At 30.6% G+C, this 25,281-nt stretch overlaps 13 protein-coding genes across 13 annotated transcripts; 8 read left to right on the forward strand and 5 right to left on the reverse strand.

Moving 5' to 3' along the window:
- Positions 1 to 629: 629 nt before the first annotated feature.
- Positions 630 to 2,252, forward strand: HEM14 (oxygen-dependent protoporphyrinogen oxidase; the record flags this gene model as incomplete). Its single annotated transcript, XM_064859588.1, has 1 exon — positions 630 to 2,252. One exon carries the CDS (start codon positions 630 to 632, stop codon positions 2,250 to 2,252), a length of 1,623 nt encoding a protein of 540 aa, XP_064713544.1.
- A 454-nt stretch (positions 2,253 to 2,706) lies between these two features.
- Positions 2,707 to 3,588, forward strand: INM1 (inositol monophosphate 1-phosphatase INM1; the record flags this gene model as incomplete). The annotated part of the gene is made up of 1 exon (XM_064859589.1): positions 2,707 to 3,588. The coding sequence occupies one exon, from the start codon at positions 2,707 to 2,709 to the stop codon at positions 3,586 to 3,588; it is 882 nt and encodes a 293-aa protein (XP_064713545.1).
- Positions 3,589 to 3,940: 352 nt separating this feature from the next.
- DDE1 (Dde1p) lies at positions 3,941 to 5,752 on the reverse strand (the record flags this gene model as incomplete). Its single annotated transcript, XM_064859590.1, has 1 exon — positions 3,941 to 5,752. One exon carries the CDS (start codon positions 5,750 to 5,752, stop codon positions 3,941 to 3,943), a length of 1,812 nt encoding a protein of 603 aa, XP_064713546.1.
- A 1,888-nt stretch (positions 5,753 to 7,640) lies between these two features.
- RRP45 (exosome non-catalytic core subunit RRP45) lies at positions 7,641 to 8,558 on the forward strand (the record flags this gene model as incomplete). The annotated part of the gene is made up of 1 exon (XM_064859591.1): positions 7,641 to 8,558. One exon carries the CDS (start codon positions 7,641 to 7,643, stop codon positions 8,556 to 8,558), a length of 918 nt encoding a protein of 305 aa, XP_064713547.1.
- Positions 8,559 to 8,976: 418 nt separating this feature from the next.
- Positions 8,977 to 9,717, forward strand: PWA37_003053 (HAD family hydrolase; the record flags this gene model as incomplete). Its single annotated transcript, XM_064859592.1, has 1 exon — positions 8,977 to 9,717. The coding sequence occupies one exon, from the start codon at positions 8,977 to 8,979 to the stop codon at positions 9,715 to 9,717; it is 741 nt and encodes a 246-aa protein (XP_064713548.1).
- A 767-nt stretch (positions 9,718 to 10,484) lies between these two features.
- Positions 10,485 to 11,237, forward strand: DOG2 (2-deoxyglucose-6-phosphatase; the record flags this gene model as incomplete). Its single annotated transcript, XM_064859593.1, has 1 exon — positions 10,485 to 11,237. One exon carries the CDS (start codon positions 10,485 to 10,487, stop codon positions 11,235 to 11,237), a length of 753 nt encoding a protein of 250 aa, XP_064713549.1.
- A 182-nt stretch (positions 11,238 to 11,419) lies between these two features.
- On the reverse strand, positions 11,420 to 13,522 carry NCP1 (NADPH--hemoprotein reductase; the record flags this gene model as incomplete). Its single annotated transcript, XM_064859594.1, has 1 exon — positions 11,420 to 13,522. One exon carries the CDS (start codon positions 13,520 to 13,522, stop codon positions 11,420 to 11,422), a length of 2,103 nt encoding a protein of 700 aa, XP_064713550.1.
- An 846-nt stretch (positions 13,523 to 14,368) lies between these two features.
- Positions 14,369 to 15,118, forward strand: SRB2 (Srb2p; the record flags this gene model as incomplete). The annotated part of the gene is made up of 1 exon (XM_064859595.1): positions 14,369 to 15,118. One exon carries the CDS (start codon positions 14,369 to 14,371, stop codon positions 15,116 to 15,118), a length of 750 nt encoding a protein of 249 aa, XP_064713551.1.
- Positions 15,119 to 15,470: 352 nt separating this feature from the next.
- On the forward strand, positions 15,471 to 16,099 carry VMA10 (H(+)-transporting V1 sector ATPase subunit G; the record flags this gene model as incomplete). The annotated part of the gene is made up of 2 exons (XM_064859596.1): positions 15,471 to 15,473; positions 15,755 to 16,099. The coding sequence occupies 2 exons, from the start codon at positions 15,471 to 15,473 to the stop codon at positions 16,097 to 16,099; spliced, it is 348 nt and encodes a 115-aa protein (XP_064713552.1).
- Positions 16,100 to 16,780: 681 nt separating this feature from the next.
- MSC7 (meiotic recombination directing protein) lies at positions 16,781 to 18,613 on the forward strand (the record flags this gene model as incomplete). The annotated part of the gene is made up of 1 exon (XM_064859597.1): positions 16,781 to 18,613. The coding sequence occupies one exon, from the start codon at positions 16,781 to 16,783 to the stop codon at positions 18,611 to 18,613; it is 1,833 nt and encodes a 610-aa protein (XP_064713553.1).
- Positions 18,614 to 18,931: 318 nt separating this feature from the next.
- Positions 18,932 to 19,663, reverse strand: RRF1 (Rrf1p; the record flags this gene model as incomplete). Its single annotated transcript, XM_064859598.1, has 1 exon — positions 18,932 to 19,663. The coding sequence occupies one exon, from the start codon at positions 19,661 to 19,663 to the stop codon at positions 18,932 to 18,934; it is 732 nt and encodes a 243-aa protein (XP_064713554.1).
- A 594-nt stretch (positions 19,664 to 20,257) lies between these two features.
- On the reverse strand, positions 20,258 to 21,979 carry PUT2 (1-pyrroline-5-carboxylate dehydrogenase; the record flags this gene model as incomplete). The annotated part of the gene is made up of 1 exon (XM_064859599.1): positions 20,258 to 21,979. One exon carries the CDS (start codon positions 21,977 to 21,979, stop codon positions 20,258 to 20,260), a length of 1,722 nt encoding a protein of 573 aa, XP_064713555.1.
- Positions 21,980 to 23,151: 1,172 nt separating this feature from the next.
- Positions 23,152 to 24,528, reverse strand: BRL1 (Brl1p; the record flags this gene model as incomplete). Its single annotated transcript, XM_064859600.1, has 1 exon — positions 23,152 to 24,528. One exon carries the CDS (start codon positions 24,526 to 24,528, stop codon positions 23,152 to 23,154), a length of 1,377 nt encoding a protein of 458 aa, XP_064713556.1.
- Positions 24,529 to 25,281: the final 753 nt, after the last annotated feature.

A 25,281-nucleotide genomic window follows, 5' to 3' on the forward strand; every position in this document is an offset into this window, starting at 1 on the left:
TGACATTGTCCAATCTATTTTCTTTTTTTTATATTTCTTATTTCGATGCAGAAATTTAGTTAAAAGATTAATAATCAAGGCAACAACATCTGCTTGATACATAATTTATTTTTTTAATAGTTGATTCAGCACTTAAATAATTAATAAATAGATTTTTCTTAAGCTAACACTCTGTTTGCTACAAGCGCTGACATCTTTTCCAAACCCAGTAGAGCAACAAATAGAAATACAGCAAAACCTCTTTCTTTAACGTATTTCGTGTTCTTTTCTGTGCCATATGAGAATATTGTTTTTATCCAATTATTATTATTTTCTATAATTGGTCGTTCCTTTCGTTTAAGAATTTCAAGGAAAGATTAGTTTTCCAAAAATCAAAGAACAATGGTTTCAAAGAGATTCCAACAAACAAAGAAGAGGTTAATACGAGCAATAAATGAACAAATGAACAAACATTACAAGAAGCTGCTTTGTTTTAAAAAGTCAATTACCAACTACATTCATTACCCTATGTTAAACATATATATATATATATCCATAACTGAACCTTCTCAAAATATAATAATAACAATAAAAGAGAATAATAATCCCCAAAGCTAATTAAGGCTAAAAAGAATTAATTTTGTTTCAAAATGAAATTCAAACAATTAACAAAATTACCACCCAATGCAAAAGTTGGTGTTGTGGGTGGTGGTATCTCAGGTCTCTTTTTTACTTATTATCTAAGTAAATTGAGACCTGATGTTAACATAACTTTAATTGACCAGAATCAGGGAAGACTTGGTGGTTGGATTTATTCTTGGAACACACAAGATAAACAAGGTAAAGATGTCATGTTAGAACGTGGTCCAAGAACCCTAAGAGGTATTTCTGATGGAACAGTACTAATGATCGATGCAATAAAAAAACTTGGTCACTCTGATAAAGTAAGTTGTATTGAAGAACAGTCTCCAGCTAACAGGAAATTTTTATTAGGACCAAACAATGCGTTAGTTCAAGTACCAGACTCTTGGGTTACCTTTTGTAAGTTTTATGCAAGTCCTCTTGCTAAGGGTCTTACTAAATCTGTTTTATTTGAATGGGCCAGGCCGAAAAAGAAGGATTATAAAGATGAGTCAGTCGAACAATTAATAAAGAGAAGATTTGGAAGCAATTTACTGGGTCAAAATATCATGAGTGCCATATACCATGGAATATATGCAGATGATATATCAACTTTAAGTGCAAAAAGAGTTGCAGCTAATTTATTCTGTGATGAACAGAAGTATGGTTCTACTTTAAAAGCCGCTTTAATGAAATTATTGCATCAAAGAGGGTCGCAAAAATTTAATTCTGAAGAGCTAAGCCCAGTTCTTCAAGCATATCAATCTAACTTCCATGGTAATGCTCATGAAATATTTCAACTTTCAAAAAAATTAAAGAACTATCCAATGTTAAGTTTTGAAGGTGGATTAAGTGTAGTACCTAATTCTATCACCAGTGCGATCAAAGATATGCCTAATGTCTCTATTTTAAATAAAAGAGTTACTCAATTAATTTCTAAAGACAAAGAATTACAACTTGCTTTTTCGAACAACAATTCTGATATCGGTTCAGAAAAGTTTGATCATGTAAGATTCTCCTTGGTACCAAATTATATTCAAAACATTTTTAGTGAAGAGAACAATAGAGAGTTGATTAGAAAATTACAAAAGATTAAATATAATACTGTATTGTTAGTTAATTTTTACCATCCAACTAAAGATATTATTACTACAAAATATGACAGCTTTGGTTATCTTGTTCCAAAGTCTAACTCAAACCCTGAACATTTATTAGGTGTGATATTTGACTCTGTCATTGAAAAGAATAGAAAACCATTATTTCCAACATCTACCAACGGTAACCATTCAAATGAAAACAAAAATTACACAAAACTTACAGCTATGGTAGGTGGTCATTTATTAAATGACTTACAAGGAAATCCAATAGTACCTGACAAAAATACAGTAATTGATCAAGTAAAAAATGCATTAAAAAAACATCTACATGTTTCTGACAAGGACTTAAATGATGGTCTTTGGGTCTACACTGCGGCCAATGACTGTTTACCAAGATTTAACGTTGGATTCAATGAGCTAGCTGATGAGATTGAAAACCAAGTGATTAAACAATACAATGGTAATGTATCCTTTGGTGGGATGGCTTTTTCTAAAGGTCCCGGTATACCAGATGTTGTAGTAGATTCAATGTTGGATGCTATCAAACTAAAGTGAAACCATGACGTTGTTATGATTATGATTATTCTAATTTGTGCTTTTTAACTTACAGATTCTCTTTGATAGACAATACTCAGACATACATATATACATGTATATAAAATCCCTCGATTTATATATTGATCTTTTTAATAATGCTTTACCACGTTGGTTTTTGGATTGAAATCTGTTCCGGAATGCTTCAACATCATTTTATACTTATCAAAAGTTACTATGAAAATGTATAATGCAAGATCTAAGTCATACAGATAATCTAAAAATTTTTTTTTTCATTTCCTTTTTTAACAATCAAAACCATTTTTAAACATATTCTATCTATAAAAGTTAAATCACTAAGACAATATATATACTGATAGTTAAAAAAAGAAGAAAAAGAAGAAATGTCAACCATCTATTGAACAAGTGTAAAATATAGTATACTACCATAATAAAAAAACAACAACTATTCGTTATGACAGTTGATTTATTATCTGTTGAAAATTTTCTTTGTGAACTAGCTATTAACAAGATAGGTCCCATCATTAAAAACAAATCTGGCACTCAAAAGACCTATGATATGAAGACAGGTTCCAGAAGAGTGGACATTGTAACCGAGATTGATAAACAAGTAGAAAAATTGATTTGGGATTCTTTGAAAAGTAAGTATCCAAATTTCAAATTTATTGGCGAAGAAAGTTATGTGAAAGGTGTTACCAAAATAACTAATGATCCGACATTTATCGTAGATCCTATTGATGGTACTACCAATTTTGTTCATGATTTCCCCTTCAGTTGTACCTCCATGGGATTAACCATCGACAAAGAACCTGTTGTAGGTGTTGTCTACAACCCTCACCTAGATCTACTGGTATCTGCGTCTAAAGGTAACGGTGTCAGAATCAATGGGGAATCGTTTGATTATTCGACCAAAATTACTAGTATGGGTTCTTTGACTTTAAATAAATCTGTTATTGCATTACAACCAGGTTCACAAAGAGAAGGTGCAAATTTTCAGACTAAGATGGCAACTTCTGAAAATTTATTAGCTGTTGATGGGGGGTTTGTTCATGGCTTTAGAAATCTGGGATCCTCTGCAATGTCTCTTGTTTACACAGCAATAGGTTATTTGGATGGGTATTGGGACGGTGGTTGTTATTCATGGGATGTCTGTGCTGGGTGGTGTATTTTGAAAGAGACTGGTGGGATAGTTGTAGGGGCCAACCCAGGTGAATGGGAAATTGGTGTTGACAACAGATCATATTTAGCAGTAAGAGGTTGTTCAAATGTTGGTGAACAAATCGAATACATAGAAAAGTTTTGGGGTTGTGTTAAGGGCACTCTAAACTATGATTAAAAAAAGATAACTATTTTACGATATTTGCCTATGCACGTTCCCTTTGGATCGACATAAACTAATACATTTTGATGATAATTTTATACATTTTTTATTATTAAGTTATCTCAAGTATGTGGATATCCATATATATGTATATCCTCACCTATATATATGAAACAATTTTATAGAATTTTATAGATCATATGCCGCTGATAAGAAAATCAATAAATAAATGAATGAATACATAAATAAATAAATGAATGAATACATAAATAAATAAATGAATGAATACATAAATAAATAAATGAATGAATACATAAATAAATAAATGAATAAATAGAAAATAAATTAACAAATAACTTGTGCTCTCTCATTTAAATAAATAAAGACAGCCATCATGTCCCCATAACCCGTAAACTCCAATTAGTGGCATCCAACCTTCACCATGTGCCATATTTTCACTCAATTTTGTAGCAGATTCGATTCTCTCCATCTCTAAAGGTTTTCCAATTGTGAACCCGCGTACACATAACATCCCTTGTCTTTTAGTAATATCAAATTGTGGGTTTGATTCAGTTTCGATAAATTTTCCTTCCAGACTCAAAGATATAGCACCAAAACATGTAACTTGTCTTTCAGTAGATTTTGGTAATGATCTGTAATCATAAAAATTTGTCTGTGAAATAGGCCCCATTACCAAAGTGTCACAATATAACTCTACACTTATACGTGAACCTAATAAGATACGACACTTATTAATATCTTCGATTGTCAATGGATCATCGAATTGACCACTCTTATATTTTTGAGGTATAGCATTAAAATCAAATTTAGATATCTGGTCTTGTTTTTTCATTGAATAGTGTAAATAAACACATCTTAGAGATTTAATGTTTGATTTAAACATGTTTGGTAAAATCCCTGATTTTAATAATAGCTTTGCCAGAGTAAATTTAATTGATTGAAGCCAGTCTAATCTTTTTGAAAAGAACACATCTTTTTCATACATTTCTTTAAACTTATTAGCATCGATAAACAGCAAAGTTGATCTTTGATCGATGCTATTCATAGTAAACGAGGAAGAAGAAGAAGAAGAAGACGAAGACGAAAGAGAAGAATCTAAATTTTCCATTATTATTGAACCCCCATGGATCAATACAGCAAAAACTTTAGTCCACATTTGCAATTGAAACTCTAAATCATTCGGATTGTTAATTATAGTTAAAACATCATCTGAATTCAATTCATGATTCAAAGGGAATGACTTAATAAAAGTGGAAAGACTACTAACCAGATTCAATTGGTTAAAACAGGTAATACCATTTGAATATTTGGAAGAGATATTAATAAATGGTTTCAATTCATCTGAATTATCCAATGGAGGTGTATATTCAAAGGCCTCTACCGGAGAATAATTACGAATCATATCCTTCCAAAGGGCAACATTCGAATCATTGATAGCATCCTTATTTAATACTATTGTATCATCACAAACGATAATCTTTGAATACCAATCTTTTGAATCGTTTAGCATTTGTAAATCTTTTTCTGAATTAATTACTAGAATATCAATATTATTGAATTGTTTTGATCTTGGAACCATTGTGACTAATTGAGGTATAATCATAACATCATCCTTTTTACATAAAATACTTTTTATCATACATGACACGGAGATAATAAACCCAGGTAAAGATGTCGCTGGAACAGTAATACCCACAACAATAGTTGATTTTTGTGGTTTCTCTTCTGCATTATTTTCCTGTTTTATGCTTTTGTCATTATTTGTATTGATGTTAATATTATTACAGATCAGGTCCAGATGTTTTATAAATTGAAAACACATGCCATTAATATCTGGTAAAGAATATTGTTTATTATTAAATGATATAAATGATTTTTTACTTTTAGTTATGTCCATAATGGCATTCCAAATATCACCGAAATTACCATTTCTAATTTTATAACCAATAGACAAAGCTAACCCAGTATTTAAAGCAAATTGTAAAGGAATCATAAAATTTCTATATAAAGCAGTTTCATTGGACTTTCTAACCACCGTGACGTTAGCTTGCTGTGACAAAGCAACTCTACTCAAGTCTCTTTGAGAATCAAGAATTGGATCTTTAAACCAAAACAATGTTAAAACTATCAATAACAGTATAGTCCATAAGGTAATCATGATTTAAGACAACTGAATAATAATGTCAACCTTGTACTTTTCAATTTTCCTTAAAACAGTCAATGGATAATGATACTTTATTTATTTATTTTTTTTTATTTGATCTTGTTTCTTTCTTACTTAAAGATAGAAAGAGAATTATTCATATGTCCAAGAGTAGCTTCTAATCGTGCAAAACCTAAAACGTCTCAGTAAAAACATGCACATACATACATACATACATACATACATACATACATATATATATTAATCCTCTTATAGTAAAAAAAAAAAGGGCTTCGCTTACTAAACAAGGGAATTTCTCGAAGAATCAGATCTTGGACTTGCTTGTCATGTAACAAATAATGGCAATAACAGGAACAACGATGTTTGCTATACTACTAGCATTATACTGCATCAGAGTATAACGATAATAATACTATCATCTTCGTTTAGAAAAGAAAATATCCTTTGCTTTATTTTTTTCGGTATTGCTTCTCTTTTCTTTTTTTTTTTTTTTTGTTTTTCAGTTTTCAGAAATTTTTCGGGTTTTGACGTTTTTTTTTTATTTTTTTTATATGGGGAAGCCATAAAGTTTCTGTGAGGAAACAAAAAGAAAGGCAACATCTTATTACTATTAGTGTACCTTATATCCATACATAGATCATCACACGCGACTACCACTGATGTCTATGAACGTGATTATCATTAAACCATAACGGGTTGTTACTATCTTCTCTAAAAAAATAACTTTATTTTATTTTTCTTTCTCAAACCTTAACAAATCCTATCAATCAGGTGACCCTTGTATATATTGAATATCAGGGAAATATAGTTGTCCAAGGAGTTCATCTAATACTGACAATATTTACTTCTTCTTTTTTATTAAACTGGAACATATCTGATATATACAAAAAAGTTCTTCTAGTAAGGAAATCAGTATATATGATAATTTTCGTTAAACAAAAAACAAAAAAAAAAATAATCAACTATCAATAATAGGGCTATACAAGTATTTACCATTGTTATGCATAGGAATATGTGACACTCACTTTTTGGAAAGAGATTTTGATACTAAAAGGTACCCTCAAGTGGTGATTTAACATATTTCATAGATCCAGAAATTAAATGGAATTCTTAATATCCATTTATACTATAACTTAAACATCCTCGTTTTTAAACATTTATAACATATTTGATGTCTAGTAAACAAATCCACAAGGTTATTTATTTATTATATAGATTTAAATCACGAAGTAAAAACAAAAAAGAAAAAAAAAAAACTTGAAATCTTCAATTTCTACCTTGCATGTTCTTTACAAGAACATTGCTTATCACTGCATTCTCCTATATTTTGAAAAAAAAAAGAAAAGTAGGAGAATTTGATTTTATAACAATATCCACTTCTAAGGCTCTAATGACGTCATTTGTTTTCTTCTCTAGCCTGTATTTTCATCTTTGTAATCTAGCTGTTACTTAATTGATAGCTTACACCAAAAAAACAGTCACAATATTCCAATAATCAAGTTATTCTTTTGATATAAAATTCAATGTCTTGGCCATACAGCCCTGTTTAGTTGCATATCCAAGTTTATAGAACTATATATCTCTCTCTTTCTTTCTTTCTTTTTTATGAAAAATTTTATATTATTTCTTTCAAAAATATATGTATGTATATCTATTTTTTTTTTTAATTAAAAAGATCCATTGAAGAAAAAAGACGAAACGTGATGACTTTCTAGACTTGGTATACATATATATATATATATTTCATATATGCTTTAACAGATAGAGAGGCAAGTGATCTTCCCATATAACTAAGAAACATACAGTTATTGGAAATTTTTATTCTCAAGATTATTTATATACATACAATTTCCAAAACTCATCCTGAAAGAGAAGAAATAATATGGCAAAAGATATTATAGTATCTAATTCAGAAGCAAAATTTATACTAGAGACATTAAAAATAAATCAAAGACTAGATGGACGTAAATTTACCGATTTTAGAGATGTGACTATTACCTTTGGTAAAGAGTACGGTGATGTAATGGTCACTTTAGGTGACACTAAAGTTCACTGTCGTATAAGTTGTGAGATTACACAACCATATGAAGATAGACCATTTGAAGGGCTTTTTCTCATATCCACTGAATCAACGCCAATGGCTGGTGCACAATTTGAAAATGGGAATAATGTTGGTGAGGATGAAGTGTTAATATCACGTATCATTGAAAAGGCAGTCAGGAGATCCAGTGCATTAGACATTGAAGGCTTATGTATTATTGCCGGTTCAAAATGCTGGGCTGTAAGAGCAAATGTACATTTCTTGAACGGGGATGGTGGATTCATTGATGCTTCATGTATTGCCGTCATGGCTGGCCTAATGCATTTTAAAAAACCCGATATTACAATAGATGGAAATAACATTATTGTACATCCAGTTGAAGAAAGAGAACCCGTGCCATTGGGCATATTACATGTTCCAATCTGTGTCACGTTTTCATTTTACAATCCACAAGACACTGAAGCAAATATTAAAGGCGAAAACAATTCAGAGATCGTTATAATTGATGCCACTTTAAAGGAAGAACTAATGAGAGATGGTGTTTTGACTGTCACACTAAATAAAAATAGAGAGGTTGTTCAAGTTTCAAAAGCTGGTGGCTTACCAATGGATGCAATAACTTTAATGGATTGTTGTCATAAAGCGTATGGTATCACCGAAAGGATAACGGATCAAATTATTAATGCCATCAAAGAAGATTATAAAACAAGAAATAAATATGCCTCTATATTAAGTTCAGAAAATGACAGATACACATAAACAAATTGTTGTACTCTATGTATTTGCTGTAAATGAATATACTTGTAATTTTATTAGTTTCAATTGTATAGAATGCTTTAAATCTTTCTTTATGTAATACGTGTCATTTAGTTTCCTTATTTTTTTTTTCTTGCTAAGCCTACTCTCAACTCTCTACTATTAAGAGAAAAAAAAAGAGATAATAATAACTCTTGCTTAGCAGTTTATATTCTCTATTCCTAATCCCTCTTTAGTTCTGCTTCAACATATAAAAATGTTGGAACGTTCCTTTGATATATAAATTAGTGTCATGATCTCAATTAAAAAAGTTATGTATTTTCATCAAAGATATGATAACAACCTTTATAGAAGCTATTGGAAAAATATCCTATTCCAATAACGAATACAACACACAATACTAACAAGAAAAAAAAAAAAGATGCCTTCAATTACTGTTGATAATTGTCTATTTGATTTAGATGGGACCATTGTATGGACCAATGTTGCTGCCGAAAGTGTCTGGAGGGATCTTTGCAAAGAACATAACGTAGATCCAAATGAATTGTTTAAACATTCCCATGGTTGCCGTACTGGAGAAGTTCTAGCTAAATTTTTTCCTGAGATAGATAATAGAGAAAACAAAGCTGCCGCTATGTTAGAAAGACGCATGGCTGACGACTATACTGATACTGTGAAATTGATTCCTGGTGCTCATGATTTGTTGGTATCTTTAGATACTAATACCAACACAGGTGAGACATTGACTAAAGGTAGAAAATGGGCCATTGTTACCTCTGCAACACCATATATTGCATTCAAATGGTTTACTACAATTTTGAAAGATGTTGGGAAACCAAAAGTATTTATTACAGGCGATGACGTTACGAAGGGAAAACCTGACCCACAAGGGTTTCAAGACGCATTTAGTAGATTGTGTCAAGAATGGGGGGTTTCATTAGAAAAGGGGAAAACAGTTATCTTCGAAGATTCGCCATTAGGAATCCAAGCAGGTAAAACTATGGGTTGTTACACAATTGGGATTACTACCTCGTATTCAAAAGAGATCTTATTCAAAGCTGGGGCCGATTATGTAGTCGAAGATTTGACACATGTGACTGTTTCTCAAAATAGTGACACTGACCAAATTGTATTGGAAATTACGAACCCATTAGCAAACTAATACTAAGCAGTCAGTTTTTTCCTTTCTGGTTGTTCAGTCTGTCCATTGAAGGAAAGAAGCAAACAAAAAAAAAATACAATGAGAAATCTACGTAACAAATAGTTTATACCACAATATAAGAACAACTAAATAAGTAAATAAAACAAAAATAAGTAGAATACACCTGATATAAATGATATTCTAAGTATTCTTAAGTGGATAGACACAGAAAGAGCCAGAAAGAGCCTGAGGTATTGGGCTAGAAGAGATAGCAATTCCACTAAAAAAAACATCGATAATTCCTTTTACTCTTTCAACAATTATCATTACAATTATACTAAATAACATCTTACTATTTGACAAGTCAGACATTTCTGAATTATCTAGTACACTAATTTAAACTCTTGTCTATATATTCGTTACTCTTTTCTTAGTCATTTACTCCTCTAACCCCCCTTTTTTTTATTTTAGTTCGAGAAATTACCTTATCTTTTTCATTCACTGTGCTATTTATTATTGTGTCCTCACGCTTGACAATAATTATCAATATATGCAAAGAGATCTGTGGACAGCGTGTATACAAAATATTCTCGACCTCGAATTTGGACTCACTGCTACTATCCACACTTTATCAGTGATATCCATGTACATATGAAGAAAATATATAATACAGCCGTATTGTTAAAAAGTGGTCAAAAGAAAGAAGTTAAATAGAACTCCTTGCAAAACAACAACAACAACAGCAACAACAAAATTGAAGAAAAACCAAAAATTCCCTACTATTCAAAATGCCTCACTACGATATTGAAACTGATGTTTGTTTATTCGACTTAGATGGTACTATCATATCTACCATTGAAGCTGCCGAATTGACGTGGTTAAATCTATGTAAGAAATATGATGTTGAGCCAGAAGAATTATTCAAACATTCACATGGGGCACGTTCTGCAGAAATATTAACTAGATTCTTCCCTCAATTAGATAATTCACAGAACCAAATCACTGTGGCATTGGAGAGACAAATGGCAGATAATTATATATCTACTGTAAAATTGGTCCCAGGTGTCCATGATTTGTTATTATCTTTGGATAAAGATAGTATAACCGGTAGTAGATTACATGAAAGAAAATGGGCTATAGTAACTTCCGGTACCCCCTATCTAGCATTCTCATGGTTTAAAAATATTTTGAAGGATATTGGTAAACCAGATGTTTTTATTACTGGGTTCGATGTCTGCAAAGGGAAACCAGATCCAATGGGGTACCAATTGGCTAAAAATAAATTGGCCAATTTATGGGGGTTAGACTTGAATGGAACCTCTAACGTCTCCAGTGTGGTCTTTGAAGATGCACCAGTGGGTATCAAGGCTGGTAAAGCTATGGGTGCAACTACCATCGGAATAACTTCATCAAACCCAAAAGAAGTCTTATTTGATGCAGGTGCTGACTATGTGGTAGAAGATTTGACTCACGTTTGCGTTATAAAAAACAGTGAAACTGGTAGAATAACTTTAAGAATTACTAATCCATTATCTAGATAATAGTAATAACTTCACATATTCTATGTTCTAATATCATTTTTCAAATTGTGATATAAAGATATATATATTGAATTAAGAAGAATAAATACACATATCCATTCAATTCTTTTTATTATTTAAATTACTATAATATTTTGAAATTAAAGAATATAGATTCAAAGTTCAGTTACATACACGGTTAATCACCAAACGTCTTCTTGATATTTACCTTGACTCTTTAACATCTTAATTATTTCATGTGCCTCGGTTTCACTAATATTCAAACCACGGCTGTAGATACCGACAAATGTGGAATGAGTATCTTTAGCCATCCCTTTTGCATCACCACAAATATAAACAAAAGCACCATCTTGTAACAATTTCAAAATTTCATCTTCTCTTTCTTTGACTTTATCTTGGACATAAACTTTTGGTTGATTAGGCAATCTTGAGTGAGCTACTACCATTTCAAACGATCCATTCAACTTCTGTTTATACTGTTCCCATTCATCACGATATAAAAAGTCGTTTAAATCTCTTGATCCATAGAATAATAAATGCTTACCCAATTTAACGTTAGGATTCAATTCTTGGAATCTGACACGCTCTCTAATAAAACCACGGAAGGGAGCTACACCTGTACCTGGACCAATCATAATCACTGGAGTTTGTGGGTTTGTGGGTAACCTAAATGTAGATTTTCTAACATGGATAGGTAATTTATAACCATGGAACAAATTACGTGGGCCATCCAGATTGTAATGAACAGGCAATGGATTAATAAATTCACTTTTAGAAACTGCATCCTCAGGGACATTTGACCTATTTAATTGAATATTTCTTAAAAGATTTGTAGTGACTCCAACCACTGGAGGTAATCTAACTTTGTCATTTCTATTATTTTCCACAATTGAAGTAATATGAATAGTTTGTTTTTCATTTAAGGCTGAGGATGAAATCGAATAATAACGTGGCAATAAACGTGGAATGGATTCAATAATAAAGTCCCATGAAACTGTGGTCCATGGCTCACCATCTGAAATATATAACAGTGCATCAGCAACATTAAAGTAATTTGATATAATTTCTTTAACAAATTGATCTTTGTCGTTTGACAATTCGAGTAATTTTGATTTAATTATATCATCTGGTGCAAATTGAACCAGACTACGAATAAATTGTCTTGAAACTGGACCTGTAATCTCTAAATAATAACGTACAGTGGATTCAATAGTGGTCGGTGTTGGAAATGGCAATTTCATAGTTGGATCCTTTGAAGTTAGATCAAATATTTTATCTCCTTTCAAATTAAACGCTTTAAGGAAAGTGGCCACAACCTCATCAGAATTCGATGGCCAAACGGCTAAATGATCACCAGTGGAATATTTCATATCAGAACCTGAGACATCAAATTCTGTATGAATACAATTTCTACCACTTAAGGGATCAAATAACTCAATACTTTTCACAATTGGAGCCACATAGGGATAATTGATATTAAAAGGACCTGTTTGCAAATTTTTCTCTTTATTAAATGGTACTCCACCAGTGAAAGATGGTAAATATTGTGACGAAGGTTCACCAAGGAAAACCTTATCATTTAAATTATCCAAATAATTTATTTCAAAGGACGATTGAAATACTAAATCTTGTTCATCAAGCTTCAAGAAAACTTTAATCTTTTCGACTATTTTTTCATTCCAGGATAAATAATCTTCATCTGTTGTTCCAGCACCATCATCAGCAAGACCTAAATCACCAATCAAGTTAGCACCATTCTCCTTTAGTAATTTCAATGCTGATTTGGCAGCACCATTGAAATGTTCGTAAGTAGAATTACCTAGACCAAACATTGTAAAATTAATATTTTTCAAAGATGAATCAATTTGATCTAAACTTTTTAACCAAGTTTCAAATAACAATGCATTATCTGGATAATCACCTTCACCGTAAGTGGACAAAAAGATAGAAATCATAATATTTGAAGGTAGAGCAGTTAAATTATCAAAATCATAGTCTTCCAAATCAACACACATGACATTTAATTTGAATTTAGCCATTAATTCTTTTGCAAATTTTTTGGCATAGTCTTCAGCAGTACCAGTCTGTGAGCCATAGACAACAAGAAAATTTTTATTATTTTCTTTTAAAACGGTAACTATATCTCTTGAACCTGACCCATTCTCCAATTTAAAAACTTCGTCAGAGGAATTCAAAACTAAATCCTTCAAAAAGTCTCTATTATAATAAATTGCAACTAAAACTGCAAATAGAGTCAGGATTATGATATCAAATTTGTCTGCCATTTTCTCCTTATCGACTGGCTTTTCTTTTCACCGCTACAAGTATAAAATTGCAATTAATCGAGCACAACCAAGTTAACTGAAACAATTCACTGAACAAGCTATGTACAAAGGCACAAATGTATTTCACAGGAACAAATAGTTTGCACATCGAGCAAACAAACAACCCAAAGTGCTAATAAAATGAATTTTTGCAAAGAATCAACAAAAAAAAGAAAGAAAAATAAATTTGCTTCTTATTTTATTTTGACCCCTTTTTCCCTCGATCAAACGGGTTGTTTAGGGTTAATGAAAAAATCCAGTTAGGGCAAAAAATAATTTTATCTTGTTTATTTCTCCATCTCTTTTATATGAATAAATTAAGTAATTGCAAATAACATATGTTGTGATAATGAGTAATGACATTCAATCAGATCCATTTTTGTTGACAAGGTATTTGCAGAACTGCCATCATAAAACTGTCACGTTACTTTTGTTATTCCAAGAGAAAGAAACAAAACAGAAAGCGTGCATCTTCCAGTTTGTACCAAACACCGCATTTTCTTCACTAGTCGAAAAGAATAGATAGCACTTTAACAGATCTATAATATGACAAATACAACGTATGTGTACATATCTATACACTTGGTTTGAAAGAATCACATGCCGTTTCGTTATACTAACATAGCATTAATAAAAAACAAAAAAAAAAATAAATGAGGAAAGAATTAGGATGATATGGATGCACATTCATTGTTTGTAAAGACTTTTTATTTCTTTTTTTTACTTCCCGTCTTTATTTTTTTTTGTCTGGCTATTCATATCATCTCAATATTATGATGATCTTATTTTTTATTAAGTGTAATCTTTATGGATAAAGCTACGCCAGCAACATTGACAGAGTTCAAAGATGCTGTATCTAGTTCTATTATATCAATTGAGTCCAATTGGGCTTTAGAGTTTCGTACATACAGAAGTCAAGTGAAAAAAAAAGTAAATAATAATAATAATAGTAGTACTAATAAAGAGGAAGAACAGAATGAAAGTGATAGAAACAATGTATTATATAGTCTAGCATTCCCACAAAGGAAGAAGAATGTATTAATAAAGAATAAGATTGCGATTGTTACAACGACAAGTTTAGATGTAGACAATGAAAATACTAATCCAAATACCAACAGTGTAAGAAGACTAATCGATTCATGTAGTAGTGCGTGGTACCCGGAAACAATTGATAACATAATCAGTAACAAGCTGTCGAACATGTGGATTCAGAGACAGTTAATAAAAGGTGATGCAGGTGAATCATTTATTACACAAGATGGATTATTAATTAAATGTTGTAACCTTTTTTCGTCCTTCGGATTTAAAGGTTTACTTATTGAATTAAAAGAAGCACCACCCGCAAACAACGCTCATACAGCCACTATCGATGACAATTCACATTTTACAATCTGTGTTAAAACAATTTTAGATATATTAAAAACAATTGGTATAAAGACTTACAAAATGTCAAATGATACATTAAATGAGGATGCAATGTCACCCACAGGCTCTAATATAGATGAAAATATTGAACTATGTAATCTTGCATATCAATATGTTAATGTTCTTGATTAATATAGACACTATATATATATATGAATGTATATCCATTACATATGATACTATCTGCGTATCTTTCTATATTATTGTAACTATGCCTGGCTTATAATTTTTTTTTATTCTTTTTAATTTCTTTTCTTGCCGGAGAAAAAAAAAGAAACTTTTGCAAAAAAGAAAAAAAATAAATAAGAAAAAGGATGCTAATAGAAGGATACAAAAGACCAAATAAATCCAATGTAGAGGTGTATGATGTATACACACACTTATACCTACGATATATGTTTGAGAAGCGCAACTAAGAAATACTAACTTAAAAAATAAACAACTTAGAATATTGTAATAAAACTACTGAGTACCCATTATAAAAATGGTATGTAGACCTACAAATAATTCCTCATTCCTACCTTTCACCAATTTTTTCTATTCCATAGTAATGTAATACATATGAACACACACACGCATACATATATATATATATATATATATATATATATAATGGATGTGCTTATGTATATCGTTTATTAATGTTCGTTATCCTTTATTATCATATCTAATCTAATTTACTAACTCGTCATTAACTATTGCATATATGTTAGCATTTTTAACATGTTATTATTATTTATTATTATTATTATCATTAAATTTTTATAGTCAGCTCAAAGCAACGGTATTGCCACTTTACTTAAAGCAGAAAAAGAAGCACAAAAAATTGTTAGTGAAGCAAGAAAATATAGACAAGAGAAATTAAAGGAAGCTAAAAAGGATGCGTCCAATGAAATAGCACAATATAAAGCACAAAAGGACAAAGAATTGAAAACCCATTCTGAACAGAATGAAGGTGGTCTTGACGATTTAAAAGCACAAGCTGAATCATCTATCCAAGCACAACTAGAAGAAATCGACCAAATTACAGAAAATAAAAAACAGCAGGTTGTTAATCTTTTAATCAATGCTGTAATTAACCCAGTCGGTGGGATGCACGTCAATGCTTCTTAACGGCTCTTTTTCACATTTTTTTCCTTTCTTAGACTGATCAACTATACATATACATATATACACTTATACCACTACATTTCATATATCACATATATCATATCTCATATATCCATTAATCTATAGCTCATAACTTATTCACACACACTTAACTTGAATAGTGTTGTCTATATAACATTTCAGTCTTTTTTTTTTCCTCCTCTCTGAAGTCATAGAGTCACGTGACTGACTGAAGCTCGAGCTGCGAATTTCGTCGTTTTGTTACCGCTTTGGGTAATCTACCTGATTAAACGATGTTCCATTGTTCTCATTTTCCCCTGCCATTGTTTTGTTACTTCTTGCTACAATTTCTCTCAAAAAGCGATAAACAGTCTTCAGATAAAACTGTATGGATATTATTCACTAAACAAGAATATTTGTATAAATATACAAATATATATATATATATATATACATACATATATATGCATATGCACACCAACCTGTTTAGGATGCTAATATATCTTGATACAATTGGATTAACAAATATTATTCCAACATCTCTGTATTTGGCATTTTATTTTTGTTTTAAAGGAGACTGGTACAATCAATGACAATATATTATTCCCCTATACATACATACATACATATATATTGTCATCAATTTTATGCTTTAAGTCTAGTTGTTAATATCATTGTCTATTCATGAATAACACAGTGGCATACTTATCCACATTCGCTGTGGCTTACTTTATATATAAATGGATATTTACTTGCTCAACTCTTAAGGGTCGGCCCGTACAATTTAAAATACCAGAAGTTCCAAAAGAAATTGAAAGTAATTGGGTTCCATCTAAAGAAATCTCAACTAATGTACCAGAAGGCTACATCGAAGCTAGATGTCCAGCTACCGGCCAATTTTTGGGTAACTTTAAGTCCATGGATAATAATAATATCGATAATTTGATTGAAAAAGCTGCCATTGCTCAAGCTAATTTCAACAAGAATAAAGAGGATCAAAAACGCTTATGGGAACAAAAGTTATCTATATTGATCTCATTAAGAGACTTCATTATCAAAAACCAAGATTTAATTGCCAGAATTGCATGTCGTGATTCAGGTAAGACCCGAGTCGACGCATCAATGGGTGAAATTTTAGTCACTTTAGAAAAACTAAATTGGTGTATCAAACATGGTCATAAAGCATTATCGGTTTCAAAGAGATCTGGTCCAACTAACTTATTTATGAAATGGTATAAGGGAGCTGAAATCAGGTACGAACCCTTAGGTGTCATTGCGTCTATCGTTTCATGGAATTATCCATTCCACAATTTAATGGGTCCAATTATTGCCTCTATCATTACTGGTAATGCAATTATCGTTAAATGTTCTGAACAAGTCGTTTGGTCCTCAAACTATTTCATTGAATTGGTTAGAAATTGTCTTACCGCCTGTGATGTAGATCCTGATTTGGTTCAACTATTTTATTGTTTACCACCACAAAATAACAAGGATGATTCTTTAATGTTGGAACCTGCCAACTATTTTACCTCCCATCCTGGTTTAAAACATATAACGTTTATTGGAAGTCAGCCCATTGCCCATCAAATTTTAAAGTGTGCAGCCAAATCCTTAACTCCAGTAGTAGTCGAATTAGGTGGTAAAGATGCATTTATTGTCCTGGACAGTTACACCGATTTACCAACTATTGCTTCTATCATTTTAAGGGGTACTTTCCAATCGGCTGGTCAAAATTGTATCGGTATTGAAAGAGTAATTGTATCTTCTAAAAACTATGATCGACTAGTTGAAATTTTACATGAAAGATTGTTAAAAAATCCATTCAAATTAGGATCCGACATAGATAATGAAGGTAACAAAGTAGAGAACAGTGTCGATATGGGTGCCATGATCTCTGATAACAGATTTTCCCAATTAGAAGAACTTGTTAAAGATGCTGTAAGTAAAGGTGCCAGATTATTACTTGGTGGATCTCGCTATCAACATCCAAAATATCCAAGTGGGAACTATTTCCAACCTACTCTTTTGGTCGATGTTACTCCGGATATGACGATTGCTCAAAATGAAGTCTTTGGCCCAATCTTAGTTATGATGAAAGGTGACTCCACCGATGATTGCATCAGACTGGCCAATTCTGCACCATTTGGTCTTGGTGGTTCTGTCTTTGGTAATGATTTGAAAGAGTGCAATTATGTGGCTGACAATTTACTTACTAGTAATGTGGCAATCAATGATTTTGCTACTTTCTATGTGTGCCAATTACCTTTTGGTGGTATAAATGGTTCTGGGTACGGTAAATTCGGCGGTGAAGAAGGTTTATTAGGATTATGCAACGCAAAGAGTGTCTGTTATGATAAGTTACCATTTGTTTCCACTCAAATCCCTAAACCTCTAGATTACCCATTAAACAATTCCAAAGCATGGAGCTTTGTGAAAAGTTTCATTACTGCATCTTATACAACATCCCTATTTGAAAGAATTAAATCTATATGGACCCTTGCTCAAGAAAGTAAATGAAGAAGAGTATATAAGCAGACTGTAATAAGATGAAAAATTACTATTATCTTTAATTCTTTTTTGTTTTTTTCTTCCTTTATTAATGTTATTTTTTTTTAATTAAATAATGACATAGACATGATTATATATGAAGATATATATGATTCTGCATTCTTAAGCAACTATTCGTCATGTCTAGTGTTCCTCTTATTTTTTTCTTTTTTCTTTTTTTTTTTTTTTTTTTTTGAAATCTCCCTCTTTTGTAATAGTTTACATTCATTATTATTTACATGTAAAAAAAAATAGAGAATATTATTAAAAGGATATAGTTAAGATTTTTTATGAATTTAAAATATTCTTCTCCACATGTTTAAATTGTTCTTGTAATTTATTAACATAATCCTTGTGTAAAGCTTCCAATTCTTTCATACATTTTTTAACATCGTCATTTTGTTGAACTTTTTTAAGTTTGTTCATATAATCTCTTCTAATGACACCTAAAGAATAATTCAAATTAGAATTCTTAAAATTTTCAAAAATTTGTTTCAGTTCTTTAACTTGTTGCAATCTGGATTCTTTTGTCTTTGGTGGTAAAGTTACCTTCAACATTTGCTCATTTGGGTCATTGGACATCTTTTCTGGTGTTAAATTCAATCCTGAAGCCAAAATGCAACTAACAACTTTCTTCACATCATTTGGATTAAAGACACTCACCAATAACATATTCTTACCCTTTTGAGTGGTTGTGGCCACTTCAGTAAATTTCGTACCGTTTGCTAGTTTTAAAGTATCGAAGATATGAACATTTGATATACCCTGTTTACATTCATTCAATTTGATCTCATGTAAATTAAGAGTCTTATCGAATTTACTTTTAGCTTGATCGATATAATGTTGAATATCCACGATGTCTATGGACTCATCTTTCTCTACTTTATTATATGACTTCTTACCTTTGTCATGCTTATTCTTATTCTTTGCATTAAGAAACAAAGTTGTGTGGATATGTCTTTGCTTTGAAAAGACTATAAAGTCACTTGTTGGTAAAAGTAAGACTCTTCTTAACATCATATTTTAGTATTTTCAAAATTTCAAAATCGATTATTTGATCTTCTTTCCTCTTACCAAATTAATTTTCTACGATAATCTTAGATAGTTATACAAACACGATATATTTCAATCTCAAAGTTCAGACTTGATTTTGAGACAGCTTATGGTTCTGTGGAGGAATTGTCTTGTTGTCAAAGGATGATGTAATTATTTTTTAAATCTTTTCTTCCCCTTTGTTTTATGACGACTTTTTATTATTTTTTTTTTCACTCTCTTAATAACGTTCCTATATTTTCACAACTAACCAAAATAATCAGACAAAAAGAGTGATATTTCAAAATAAATACTAATATTGGCATTAGTTAACTATATAATATATGTATATACATACAAATAGATCTACATAGAGAAAAAGTGTGTGTATTGAATATTTTAATAAGTTTATTTTTTTGGAATATTATTCTTTTTTTGTTTTATTTCTAAGGTAAGAAAACTCTCGTTGTGAGTAAACCAAATCAACCTACACATTTGTTTATTAGTTACTACAATGGATTAATCGAGACTTATTTATTTGCCCCCCTTTTTTTTATCTTTTTATATATCTTTGTCTGATATTTATTCATAATTGGATGGGTATTTATGACTAGTTATATCATAAAAATTCTCTTTAATGTTTCTAATAGAAACAAATCTATTCAATATGTTTCCACTACCAGATTTATCATTGGTACCACTCATTCTGGAGCCACCAAACCATTGCTGAGCCACGACTGCACCAGTACATTTATCATTAATATAGAAATTGCCAGCAGCAAACCTCAACTTATCTGTAGCCAGTTCAATAATTTTACGGTCGCGAGCAAAGATTGAGCCCGTTAGCCCATAAGTCGAAGTTTGATCAATAATATCACAAATTTTTTCGAATTCAGCATCCGGATACTCATACACAGTCAATATTGGACCGAAAAATTCCTCTTTCATAAACTTATGGGTAGGGTCTTTGCATTTTATTATAGTTGGCGAGACAAACCATCCATTACTTTTATCGTATTGCCCACCGTAGATTATCTCCAAATTTGGATCCTTTTTAGCTTCTTCAATTGCATTAGCTAATTTATTGAAACTTTGCTCATGGATGACTGGACCCAAAAATCCATGTAGGTCACCTCCACTGAGTGGGCTTGCGGAAGTATTGAGTGGAACACACTTAGAATCCTTTTCAGATAAGACACCGAGCATATCGCCTAAGAATTCATCAGAGATGGATTGTGGCAGATATAGTCTGGAAGTTGCAGAACATTTTTGACCTTGATATTCGAATGCGCCTCTTATTGTGTTAAATAAGGCATTAGCCATATTTGCACTGGAATGAACCAGGTGGAAATTTTTACCACCAGTTTCTCCTACAATTCTTGGATAATTCTTATATTTATTTTCAATCATATTACTATTAATTTTACCAGACAGTTTTTTGAAAACGTTTGTTGAACCTGTGAAATGCAAAGCGGCGAAATCTTCGTCATTAATCAATCTCTCTGAAATAGTTTCCGCATCACCTGGAATAAAATTGATGACACCAGGTGGTAAGCCAGCCTCTTCCAAAACCGTATATAACAAGTAATTTGATAAGACGGCAGATGGAGAAGGTTTCCAAATAACAGTATTACCCATTAAAGCTGGAGCTCCAACAAGATTACCAGCGATAGCGGTAAAGTTGAATGGGGAGATAGCATAAACAAACCCTTCTAAAGGTCTGTATTCAGCAGTGTTCCAAGTACCCTTAATATCTGTAGTTGGTTGTTTTTCGTAAAGTTCACTGGCATATTTGACATTAAATCTGAAAAAATCTGACAGTTCAGTGATACAATCTATCTCTGCTTGATAAACGTTTTTCCCTTGACCTAAGATACATGAAGCCAACATGTCATATCTATACTTTGTAGACAATAGATCTGCAGCCTTTAAAAAAATCGAAGCTCTATGGTAAAAGGGTAACCTAAACCATTTTTCTTTTGCTTCTTTAGAAGCTTCAATAGCATTTTCAATATCAATTGATTTAGCCTGTGTAACTTTTGCCAAGACTTGATTATGGTTAGCAGGGTTAGTTTGGTCTAAGGTGTTATCTGAATGGAATATTCTTTCACCATTAACAACCAAAGGAATTTTCAATACGTTATCGGAATTTTCACTATTGTTAAATTTAATTAAAGAGGCACGTAGAAGATCCCAATCTTTAACATGATCACTTGCAAAGGATTTAATGGGTTCATTTTTTATTAAATTATGTGGGACTTTTAAAGCATTTAATTGTAGTATTTGTTTAGTAGCTTTGAACATTGTGAAAGTAGTTTTATATATATATATATATATATATGTCTGAGAATGTATATAACTATGCTTTTATAATGATACGTATGTGTGTGTATATGCTGAGATATGAAACAAAGTTGTCCTTTATACTTTTTCCCTTTATCTTTGTTTAGCCTAATTGAATATTTTAACTTCTACCTCTATGTACTTATTTTCTGATTTAGATATTTGTTTACATATAAACGTATATATATATATATATATGACAAAGAAATTAGGGGAGGAAAAGTAAATAATGTCTACGAAGGACAAAAAAAAACAAGAAAAATCGAAGTTGAAAAATTATTATTAAAAGGAGGAAAGAATGTATGTTTAGAAACCAAAACCTTTCATATATATATATATATATATATATATATATATATACAAGAAACCAATGTTTAATTAGATTACAATCGATAAGTCAACAGATTGTTTATTTTTTTTATTTTTTTAAATAATTGACTGACTGACTGATCAATGAATTAAAGCATCTAATTAATCTATTAGTCCATTTATTTTCTGACAAGGTATAATTGATAAGATAATCCATTGAAAATATAGTACGGTATACAACGTTGGATATATGCATCTGTAAATGGCTTATTGAATCAATGCCAATCAATTTCTGTCTTATCTTTTTTGTTTGTTTGGTTTTTATTTTATCTTGCCTCTTAACACTGGTAATTCATTATGTTATGTTATGTTAAATTATGTTATGCTATATTATATATATATGCCCGGAAGTCGGTTTCCGAATATAAGAAAAAGAAAGAAAAAAAATTTTGAAGCCAACCAAACATAAAAAACCTTACACCCAGACACACCGTGAATTTTGAAATAAAATAAAATGAAATGAAAAAATAAAACAAACCAAAAAAGCAAAAACAAAATATTGGTGACCATGACAACGGTGATGTATATACCTATTTACATCTCGATCCCCATCTATGTCCATATTCTTTTAAAACTAAATATTATCAAACAATCAGTTAAAAAGAAAATATTTAAATTAATATAATAAAGGTTCCTCTATAATAATACCTTCGGGTCGAGTCCTCTCTCTTCTTCCTCATAATAATATATTCATACATATATATACGTACACACACACACATATATATATATATATATATACATTTATTCTATTCTATTCTATTTTACTGTTTCTTATATCCATTACCATAATAACTTTTGGCTCTAATAAAACCCATTGTAAAATTTGATATGAAAAACCAACCAAATATCAAAATCACCGCCACAATAAGCGTTTTTATGTTTAATTCAGTAAAAAATTCATTAATCAACGAACTCAAAAACTTAATCAATAAATTAGTTCTATTCTTAATCAACTTGCTATTATCTCTATGCCAACAAATCCACCAGTCTTGACATATCTCTGACATTTCAGGTAATTTAAAATTTATATCGCAATTGTTTAAATTATATTGTAGTTGACAATTTTGCGATTCATTGATCAACAATAACTTATTTTGATACCATATCGCTTTTAAATCTTTTGTCATCGAAGATATTATTAAATATATTACAAACACTATCGAACCAAAATTTAATATCCATTGTACATATGATATCGTATCGTACCATTTCTTAAAATATGGTGTTGAGTTTGGTGACCAAGGTGAAGGTAATAAATTATTACTATTACTATTACTATTATTATTTCTATCACTATTATCATCATCATCATCATTATTATTATTATTAACAAGTCCCATACCAGGATGATTTCCAGGATGGAAATAATTATGATTATTTATATTAACATTAATTAATTGTTTATCGGTTAATAACTGTTTCCATATCTCATTATTAGATCGTATCATATCATAATTATCTTTACTATTGATATTATCCTTAATTTTACTCATCCTACTATCTTTCTTTACTACATTATTATTGACAGAGTTCATATTATCTAATGATAATTCAAAATTATTGTTACCTCTATTATTATTATTATTATTATGATTTGTAACTAATGAAGCACCTAATTGAGTGGGTGATAATAATTTAGATACTGTTGTGAGAGCTTGGCTATTTTGAATATTTGTGTCGGTATCTTTAGAATAAACAGACTCAACTTCTGATAAATAGTCATCGACAATACTCTTTTCTCGTGGATTTCCCTCACTTACCTTTTCTTTAGATTCAATATCAACAGCAAGATTAAAATTATCATCTTTTATTAAACCTATATGCTTATCTTTATTAGTAGAATTTGATTGGGTTTCCTGAGCCACAGTTTGTAGGTCCTCTAAATCAATATTCATATCTATCTCCATTGGTTCTGGCATAATATCGTTATTATTATTATTATTATCTAAATGGAAATTTCTAGTCATTTCTTTTAGACCTACAATAACGTCATTATCCAAAAGTATTTCATTATTTCGAGAATGATCATAATCTGGAATTGTATTTGTATCTGTTAACGAAAGATTTAAAATTTTTGAATTCAACTTGATATCTTCATGATCGTTATCTTCAAGAGATAAAAGTCCGAATTGATCCATATTTTTTTTATTAGTAGCAATATTGTGTATGATAATGGAAATAAACAGGTACAGGTTATGTTGAAAAACGGTTTCTTTACATTAAGTATACCATCACACTTAGTAAAAATATGTTTGTGCTTATTCTTTGATATTTTTTTTTTCTTGATCTTTCACAAAGCTCATCCCACCTATTTTTTTTTTTCTTTTATTCTTTTATTCTATCCTAATTCAAAATGAAATATTAAAAAAAAAATAAAAGAAGAACAATTTTTTTTGTGCTTCTCTTCGAACCTTCAGGGACGCTTTTCTTTTCTTCCAAAAAAAAAAAGAGCAAAAGAGAGAAAGAAAAAGAGAAAGAAAACGAAAACTGCTCTGCGGAACAAAGTTCTACAACAAGACGAAGAGGAAAAAAGAGAAAAAATAAAAAATTCCTAGATAAACAAACAAAGACAGAAAAATAGTTTGATATTATTTTTTTTATATTATTCTATTATATTTCATTTCATTTTTTGTTTTGTGTTGTTTTGTTTTTCTGTTCACCAATTCAACCACCGTTCCACAACAACAAGAGAAACAAAACAAGACAAAACAAGCAACACAAAGTATACGGAAAAAAATTGTTGTTGATGTTTTTTTAAACGACAACAAACTTTGTTAAACGACAATCGTTTAATAGAGACTTCTCACGTTCACACGTGATTCTAAGAATTGTTTTTTCCACACCTCGAAACCTTAGGCACCACAAAACAATAGTTTTTCTGCAAATCATTT

This window comes from Arxiozyma heterogenica (genome assembly GCF_036370985.1).
Source record: "Arxiozyma heterogenica strain weizmannii chromosome Unknown scaffold_26, whole genome shotgun sequence".
Classification (NCBI taxonomy): Eukaryota; Fungi; Ascomycota; class Saccharomycetes; order Saccharomycetales; family Saccharomycetaceae; genus Arxiozyma; species Arxiozyma heterogenica.